Source organism: Eupeodes corollae, chromosome 3 (assembly GCF_945859685.1).
Source record: "Eupeodes corollae chromosome 3, idEupCoro1.1, whole genome shotgun sequence".
In the NCBI taxonomy this organism is placed as follows: domain Eukaryota; kingdom Metazoa; phylum Arthropoda; class Insecta; order Diptera; family Syrphidae; genus Eupeodes; species Eupeodes corollae.
The window spans coordinates 63,934,134-63,944,321 of record NC_079149.1 but is presented as its reverse complement, the minus strand read 5'-3'; the positions used below and the strand labels follow the sequence as shown (position 1 = coordinate 63,944,321).

At 34.0% G+C, this 10,188-nt stretch overlaps 1 protein-coding gene across 1 annotated transcript; it reads right to left on the bottom strand.

The window, feature by feature from the left end:
- Positions 1-2,220: 2,220 nt before the first annotated feature.
- LOC129951499 (inactive selenide, water dikinase-like protein) lies at positions 2,221-3,763 on the bottom strand. The gene has a single exon (XM_056063687.1). It carries the CDS (start codon positions 3,646-3,648, stop codon positions 2,446-2,448), a length of 1,203 nt encoding a protein of 400 aa, XP_055919662.1. The 5' UTR covers positions 3,649-3,763; the 3' UTR covers positions 2,221-2,445.
- Positions 3,764-10,188: the final 6,425 nt, after the last annotated feature.

Sequence of the window (10,188 nt, the reverse complement as noted above, 5' to 3'; positions counted from 1 at the left end):
GTAACATAATAGGAAATAGCTACCCAAACCATTACATCTACAAGTCTGCAATGCAGCCGGTCCAGATAATGAGTTTCTTTGCGGAGGTCATGGAAATAGTAGCTATGTATATCCATCGGGACCTTCAAAATTATTTTTTTTTTTTCATCGGAGAAGACCAAAAACTGAGGCGTTGCTCTTTTCGAACTGGGTTAAGGGGTGGCTTCTTTTTGATTTTAAGTCTTTTTATGTTTTTAGCTTTCGAAATAAAGCGACGCATGGTTGTTAGAATTACTTTAACACCACATTTTTCCCTGTTTTTAGCCAAAGAGTCGTGAGAATTTGCCGTTTTTCTTAATATAAGTCGCCACAGTGTGCAGCCTTTCATGTATTTCCCATATTTAAGCTCATTACCTAAAAATTTGGGTATCACGTGTCGGCTTCTCTCGACTTTTTTTTAGCTATTTTGGCAATAGATAAGCTAGCGTCCTTATATGCTTTTTCCAGAACTTACAATTTGTCAAAGAGAAAAAAGAAAAGAGTTGCAAAAACAAAACTCTAAACTCAAAGCTCTAAAGACTTGTTATCTCAAAGCAGACTTCATATTAGCTCCCTAATAGCTGTCCTTACGGGACACTGTCTTATAGGCAGACACGCAATACAACTTGGTGTAGCCTCAAACGACTTCTGCAGGAGCTGTATGAACGAAGAAGAAGAAACAATCTCTCACCTTCTCTGCACTTGCCCTGCTCTTTCGCTATGAAAGCAAACTTCATCTGGGAGACTACTCTTTTGAAAATCCCAGCGAACTAGCTAAAAAGGATATCAAATATCTTCTTCGCTTTATAAAAAGCTCAAAATGGTTCGACTAGTGAGAAGTAATTCTCTAGATTCATGTGGTATCACAATAAGCCTTTTCTTTTGCCAAAGTGTGTGGATTCTGAATCGGCAGCCACCTTAACCTAACCTAACCTAAAAAACAAATCAATTTATCTAAAAAATACAACATATTTAATTCAGTAGAGAAATCTCCTCTCTTGTATGCTGCTCAGGTTTGAGGATCAGTGGAATATGAAGAAATCGAAAAATTTTATAAAGAAACTTTTCAACCTAACTCTGAATACGCCAAGTTATGCCATATATTTAGAAACAGGACTTTCAAAACTTCCATCAAGCACCCTGAAGTCTCAAGCTGACTACATCATCAAAGTCTGCAGCAACCATCAGAGCACAAGACTTTCGAAAAAACTTCTTTTATATTAGCTGAGAAACAAGGACTAATGGTTTGCAAGATGGCAATCTGTTGGCAATGAGTGTGGAGTGAGATTGGATGTTGATTTTAGCAATGTAAACCATGTGAAAGAACAAATGTACAGCATCATTGGAAAAAATGAGGACATAATGAGGCATTCACTGGTAGAAGAAGCTCAAGACTCACGCATTAGAATAATCTAGTCAACTCAGCTATAATCTTGGTGCCAGACATTATTTCAAGGATTCACTGAGTTATGAAGAGATATCCCTAATCTTTAAAGCAAGATGTGAAGTTCTCAACATAAATGGAAGTCCTTATAATGGTAGTTTTAACCAATTCTGTACGCTGTGCAACTTAAAATCAAAAGAAGATTGTCTACCTCTCATTGGTATCTGTCCAATATTCAAAAAAGACGATACTTTTTCGGGGAAAATAATCTTATCTTACAAAAGACTATTAACATCTTTAACGAGCATGATTGGAAAACATTAAGTACATTTTGGAAAGATATTTACAAGCATAGATTATTATTAGTAACAGAATTCTATTAAATCCAAAACATACACAACTTTAAATATTCTTAATTTTTTTTGTCAACCTGGCTGACGGCATAGCCAGAGCATATAAATTCAAAAAATTGTATAAAATTTTGTAATAATTACATACTTACTTACTTCTTTGCCTTGTATCTTACAAACGAGGTCAATTTTAAATTTGTTTAGAAAACCAAAACAAAAAGTACATCATTATTTTTTTTGAGCAATATTATACCAAATTTTTATTTGCCTCATGTGTTTCTCTTTTTATAATAAACAAGAACAGTCAAGCCCGGACATAAACATAAAGCTTATCAAACAAGATGCGATAAGCATCATTTGACTCCCAAGCCCAAGCAACGCGATCCATTCAAAGATCCTCATTTTCTAATTCTATTGTTTAAATAGTACCTAGTTGTTTTTTTTTAATTAGAAGGAAATATTTGAAGGTGGTTTTTATTTTTCGTTTAATTCAATTATTTTGTTGTTAAGTTAATGACGTGAACAAATCTAACATTTTCTTCAAAACAGAAAGTTATATTTATACATAAGCATAAAGTTTATTGTTTCAGCATTTGGTTGACACAAAAGAAATAATAAAACTATTTAATATTAAAAAAAGTCGAATCATTAACATAGTACAGAGAAAGATAAAAAAAAATAAACTCAACTTATTTAATCCTTAGCTGGTACTTCGATGACTCGTGGCTTGTCAATTATCCGAGCACTCTTGTTGCCCTTTTCTACAATGCCAATGATCCAAGCCTGGTAGCCCTCCTGTTTTTCAATGTCCTTGCAGTATGCTGCAGCTTGTTCACGTGGCAAGCAAATAAGCAATCCTCCTGATGTCTCTGCTGAGTGTCCCTGCAACAGTTGGAACATGTTTCCACATGCCTTCGCCACAGCGGCCATTTTAGCGATTACTGGAAGGTTGTGAATAACAAAGGACACATCCTTCTTTTGGTGCGAAGCCAGTGTTTGTGCGTGTCCCAAAAGTCCGAATCCGGTGATGTCGGTCGATCCATGAGCATTGTACTTGTGCATAAGACGAGCAGCTGTGCGATTAAGTCTGGACATGGAACTCATGGCTCTATGATATGCTTTGCGTACATCCTCTTCTGATACAACCAACTTGATACGATTCCATCGTTCTGGCTGATCAAGCCACTGGTGAGCATTCACGGCTACTTGGGTTCCCAGAGGCTTTGTCATAACCAGAACATCACCAACCACTGCGTTATCTGGGACAATGTATTCGTTTGGCTGGCATATAGTAGAGGCCACGCCTCCGATTGTGCACCAAGGGTTTACCACACTTTGGCCTCCGGTGACAGTAGTTCCAGCTTCAAGAGCAGAGTCCTTGAACCCTCTCATGATCAAGGGAATGACAACATCTCGCTCCTTCTCAGTCATCTTTGTACTCACAGCCAGAAGCATCAGCATATTATCACACTCGGTCACTCCCATGGCATACAGGTCACTCAGTACATTGGCGCAAGCTATTTTACCCATCATGTATGGATCGTCGACTATCGGATAGAAAAAGTCCGTCGTCTGCACTAGACAAAGCCCTCCATGGCGTAATGGAATTACCGAACAATCAAGGCCAATTCCGATACGGGGAATTGCCATATGCATGAATTGTGAATCATCTTGTAGGGAATAGTCTTGTTGCAAGGAGGATACTAGTTTTCCTAAGACTTCTTGGGGAACCTTGCAGCCTCTCCCCTTTAGGTCAGCAAAACGGGTTAGACGAAAGGTGCTCTCCAGATCGTGTGCGGTCGGATCAAAGGGTCGTCTAAGGGCTGCCGGATTGCCCTGCAGCTCCAAATGGGTGGCATTAAGTGCGTCTGCAGTTACACTTTGATATTCACTCATTTTTGCTTATTTTGAATGTTAAAAACAACCGAAATTACTGGTTTTCGATGCAAAACAAAATATGGCGTTCGACTCTACCATTCAATGCGTTGGAATAAAAATCGCGTTCTCCCTCAATTTAAAAATTGCTCTACACATCCACGGAAAATCGTGTATGTACACGAAGGTTTAAAAAATATATGTGACAGTGTTGGTAAGTCGAATGCGGATTGGTTGGTTAGGTCATTTGAAATGAAAACGGGCGAAGTCAGTATTTCTCCCTGGTACAATGCCGGTGTTCGTTCACCAAATGGGTGCATTCAGCTAGCAATAGATGTTCTTTTTTGAAGAGCATTGGAGGTGTCCATTGTAAGGTTCAGTGAAAAAAATAAGTGCGGAAAGTGAGTTGCACACTTCTGAAAAACCATTTTCACACGATGGAACTATTTATTAAATGTTTTTTTTCTTTTTATTTAATGCGAAACAAATACGATTCTGCAACTATACAAATTAGTATATTCGTAAATGGATTATTTATATTAAACATCTTATCTGAAAACAAAATTCTTAACTTGCATAGGGTTGTATATTTTTTTTTTGTTTTTGTAGTTTGGTGCCACTGCATATCATATGTTGCTGATTCAATCTGTTTTGCGATATATGTTCTATTTGGGAAAAAGAAAAGTGAAAAGAAGACTCATCGTTAAATTTCCTTTTCTGATGGGGAAATTGAAAATAAAGGTTCTTCCATGTTATATGGGATCTTTATAGACAATGGGCCTTACTAACAATAAATCGCTAAACACACGTTCAGGTATCCTTGAGTTAAATTTTAACAGCGAGTTAATTTGCGTGTATACTAATAACCGAAATAAACACTAGTAAAAGACGTGTTTATTTCGGTTATTAGTATACACGCAAATTAACTCGCTGTTAAAATTTAACTCAAGGATACCTGAACGTGTGTTTAGCGATTTATTGTTAGTAAGGCCCATTGTCTAGGCTTCTATTACAATATCTACTATATTTTTGGTCAAAAAGACAGCATTGAATTGACATTAGCGGAATTTGCAAACATAAACAAAACAAAAATATTTGATTAAAATTAAATTTTATAATATTTAAATTAAAATTATTTAGAGTTCGAAATAACAAATGGTTCGAAATTTTTGAGAGAAAAAAATAAGAACAAAACAAATTTTTGAGTAACAATTATTTATTAATGACTTTTTAAAAAAGGCATAGATATCAAATTCTGCGGTATCTTCAACAAAATCCAGAGCGTAAATTTCAGAAATTTCATAATCGATCTCAGAAAGTTCCTTGGGAGGTTTTCCACCACCGGTGTCTCTCTGAGTTCAAATTATTTGGTCCGCACCTATTGCTTGTAGCGGCTTCATTGGTCCCTTACTTGGTTTGGCATTAATTCAATGCCTCTTGTCTGAATGACTTGCCATCATTTAGCTTATTACTTACTTACATGCACAAGTGGTGTAGCTCCTTCGACTTGTAGCTGCTCCATTGCCATCGTCGATCTGACGATCTGCCGTTTTAAATTTTGTTTTTCAGCCATTTCTAAAATGATGGATATTTATTAGGACATAATCACAATTACATATAAAAACAAGTATTATTCGACTTACTTTTTTATAACAACCGTAACGAATCTCAACTCTTGTGACCTGCAAAATATTTGTTGGATGTGCTGTCAAAATGACAGTACAAACCATGGAGTTTAATTTAACTGTGCGTCTATAGTTGAATTTCCCAACAATACAACTTAACTGTGTGTTAGCCCTTAACCTAACTATTAAAATGTTTATTGGTATGGCAAAATATTTAAAACCCAATTAAATATTTAAGTGAGCTTTAATTTTGATTATTGGTAAGGCCCAATAGCTATAAAATTATCATAGACCAGTTTTTTTGACGTTTGCCGCGTTGTCTCTTGATGATAGTACTATAGATTTTATATACAAAGACGGAATGTGATTTTATTTTATTAAGCTATTTCTAGCAAACATTTAACCTTATATTCCTTTATAGTTTTTGATGAACATGCTTCTAGCAAATTTTGTTTCTTCTGTAGGTACCACTTAATCGTTTAACACTTCAATAAAAAAAAAGAATTTTATTTCCAATTTGTATTTTGAGGAAATATTACGATGGAGATGCAAGGCATAAGAGTTTTAGATAATACCTACGTTTTGAAGTAAGCTAAATACAAATACGAAATTAATCAAACTTTTCTTCATTTTGAGACCCCTTTAGATTAGTTACATATATGATATTTCATTTATCGGCGTAGCTATACAATATTTCCAATACGATAGACACTTCCCACGTGAAAGAAATTGACTGTTTGTAATAATTAAAAATCAAAATTTTCAAACAGAAAAAGTGAGCTTGGCTGCATCGTGTAATTGGATTATTTGCAGAATCAAATCTAGGAATCTTTAATGTTGGCCATGAGAAAAAATGGATTCCCAATGTAAATGAATATAATCGTCCATTTTGAAATTTCGATGGCCTGACATATGTATTTCATGTTGACAACTTTCTATGTAAAATCTTTACTATTAACATAGAGCTATTTTTTGTACGCCGTAACCACAAGGTGGCGTTGGAAGTTCTATATACAAAAGTTGAGTAAAAAAACTGCAATAACTAAAGTCACCGTAGCCACTAGGTGCGGCCCCCATAAAAAGGTTTTATATACAGAGCTGGCATACATTCATACATACATACATGGAATACAAACATTTCAAAACACATTATTCACTGTATTTTCTAATGCATCTATTTTTGAATAGTTTTAATGAGCAAATTTGAATCTAATGTTTGTTAGTATTTGAAAGCGGATATAATTAAGACATTCGATAAGTAGTTTATAGATGGTATTTTTAAAAATTTTGGTTGAACACTGTCAAAAAATACCACTCAAAACACTTGTTTTGAGTAATATTTTTTGAAAGGTAAGTCAAGAAAAATCTAACTAACTTTAAATCAAATCCACTTATGTCAAAATGACAGCTAATTATAGTTTTTCATTCAACTAAAAGCTGAACTTCATTACTCTGTGATTTATTTATTTTCTTCACAATTCTATTTGATGTTTTATATTTATTTAAATTACAAAATACAAGTTGGATGGATTAGAAGCTTGCCTAAAAAGTTTTTTATATAGACAATTATGATTCTAGTAGTTTTTATACGATCAACTAAAAGTAGAGGTTGATAAAGTGAAGTTCAGAATTTAAAGTTTATGAAACTTTACCAACTACTTTAACTAATTGTATTGTTCAAATGTACGTTCGAGAAAAGCAGTTGACTGCAAATGAAGTCAATTATTTTGTCCAAACCTACATATTTTTCGTAGTCCATATCTCAAGAATCAGTTTAGATATCGGTGTTAAATGAATTTTGTCTTACAGATAATAACATCAAAAGGTGAAAAAAGGTTTGTCAAAAATAATTAAGGGTTTCGTTCTTTTTTTACTGTAGCAACATTTTGGTTGGCCCTGAATATCTATCGATAACGCTAGTCACGTCAATTTAATTTTGTATTAATATTGATTGTGAAGTGGATCAGTTTTATTTTGAAAAAAAAGAAAAACAATTTTATAAGTAAAAAAAAATAAAAAATAGTGTCCACCTTGAATATTTTACTATTACCTTCAGAATTGAATACAAACAAAATATCATTTTTTACATCAAGGAAAATTTTGAAAAAAATCGAAGTAGCAGTTTTTTTTTTAAATCGATCAAAAATCTTTTCAAAAAATTAAGATATTGGGGCATATTCAAAGACATATTTTAAACCCGGTTAGTTTGAAATTTAATACCTTAGTTTAGTTAGAAATTTTGAAAAAAAAGAAAAACAATTTTATAAGTAAAAAAAAATAAAAAATAGTGTCCACCTTGAATATTTTACTATTACCTTCAGAATTGAATACAAACAAAATATCATTTTTTACATCAAGGAAAATTTTGAAAAAAATCGAAGTAGCAGTTTTTTTTTTAAATCGATCAAAAATCTTTTCAAAAAATTAAGATATTGGGGCATATTCAAAGACATATTTTAAACCCGGTTAGTTTGAAATTTAATACCTTAGTTTAGTTAGAAATAGGTTTAAGGTTTATTCTTCTTCAATTCTAGTACAATTTCACTGAAACCTATAAGTAACCGCTTTGTAGAGTGAAAATGAAATAAAAATGACGGAGAGCCCAAGTCTTTAAATTCCTTCAAATTATTGTGCTTGCTGTTAGTTGAGAAATTTGAACCAATTCAAAAATGACCTGGAGCTATTTACACTTAAAACACACAGATATTAGCAAAACTTTCAATGAATTTTGATCTTCAATATTCAGGTTAATCATAAATTAGTCAGTTTTTACATTTCATATAAATTGTCATCATCTGTTTCAAAAGGGTCAAGTTTTTATTTTCTGTAGGTTGGTAGCATTCCAACCGCCGCCAGAAATATTTATTTTGACACTTAATAATTCTTTTAGAAAAATCCAACTGTCAGTTTTTTTTATAAAAAAAAACTATAATCTACAAAAATACTAAGAAAAGAACTCATGTTCGTTTCAAATATTTCAAGAATAGAATTAGAAGGTGAAAATAGCTTTATCTAAACTGAAGTCAAACAAAGCGCAAACTACAGAGGCATCAGTCTCCTTAACATTGCATACAAGATCCTCTCTGCCGTATTATGTAATCGTCTGAAGCCGTTCGTCAACAACCTGATATGCCTTATCAGTGTGGCTTCAGACCAGGAAAGTAAACTATCGACCAAATATTCACACTACGGCAGATTTTGGAAAAAACCCACGAGCTTCAAATCGATACCCACCATCTCTTTATTAATTTTAAAGCCGCGTATGACAGCATCCATAGGGAAAAACCCTACAGAGCAATGTCTAGTTTTGGCATCCCTGTCAAAACTATCCGTTTGTGCGAAGACGATGGGTTTAGTGGTCAATGAGGGCAAGACCAAGTATATGCTGTCATCAAAAAAGGACATTGAACAACGACGTATTAGACAAACCGTCACCATGGACAGCTATAATTTTGAGGTAGTTATGGACTTTGTCTACCCAGGCACCGCTATTAACACAGACAACGACACCAGCGCTGAAATCAAAGAAGAATAATTCTTGCAAATCTCTGCTTCTTTGGACTTTCTCGAGCATCTAAAACCACCATCTATATAAGAAACTCATCATCCCGATTCTCATTTATGGCGCTTAAGCCTGGACCCTGTCAAAGAAAAATGAGAGCGTCTTAGGATGCTTCGAGAGAAAAATTCTTCGGGTGATTTTTGGCCCCGTATGCATAGATGGAGAATGGAGGAGAAGATATAACGACAAACTTTACGGGCTGTACAGCGATACTGACATAGTTAGCAGAATTAAAGTCCCGCGGCTTAGATGGCTGGGTCATGTAGAGCGAATGGTTATCAACGCTACAGCCCGGAAGGTCTTCGAATCCTATCCTGAGGGACGTTGCAGTAGAGGAAGACCGTGACTCAGGTGGCGCACGCAGGTGGTTGAAGACCTGAACCTACTTGGCGTGCGAAACCGGAGACAGCTAGCTAGGGACCGAACTGGCTGGAGACGCATATCGGTTGAGGCTCAGGTCCGCCCTGAAGTGTAGCGCCACCTTAAGTAAGTAAGTAAGAATTAGAAGGTATTGACTTCTAAAAAATGTCATTCTATGCAAAATTTTGTTAACGAAAGACTGTGTTCAAAAAAACATCCAATCGATTTTTTTTATATAAATAGAATAGAAATAGAAGCTTTTTAAAAATGCTGCTAAAATTGATAAAAATTGTTTTTTTTTACTTACAAAATTGTTTTTTTTTTTTTACTTAAAACTTCGAGCACAAAAACAGACATGAAAATAAAACTTATTTCATAATATAGAAAAAATATTGTTGCTTAATTAAAAAAAAATCAACTAACAACAGTTCTTACAAAACACTACAAATTACAAAAGCAACGCAAAACTGATAAGAAATGGTGGTCGACTCAAGTGTCTTGGGAACAAAGGCTTTAATTTTTTGAATCTCACACGAAATATTGTTATTAATATTTTGTTATAGTTTTAGTATTTATTTAGATACCATTCAATGATTAAAAATTCCACGCCTATAGTTTACACATATTTCAGTTTTTAGTTAAAAAACAAATAAGTAAGATACATACATACATACATATCTAATTCATTACACAAAGCTACAAATAAAATTAGTTGCTTTATACGAGCACTAAAAAACCAGCCGATTGTCATTTTTATGTAAGTTATAATTTCAAGTAAGGATTGCACAACCTGCAGTGCCATGTGGTATTGACCACGATACAAAAATTGATAACACATGATTATAAATGCGACTGTGGATTTATGTAATATAATCATTCCTCAGCACATTGTATACAAATGTAGTGAAAGTGTAGGATTTCTTATTTAATACGTTACCACTTCGGCAACACTCATTTTGGTGAGTATTGCTATGTCTACTTATCACTTCTTGCAGATGGAATGTATCTCTTCAC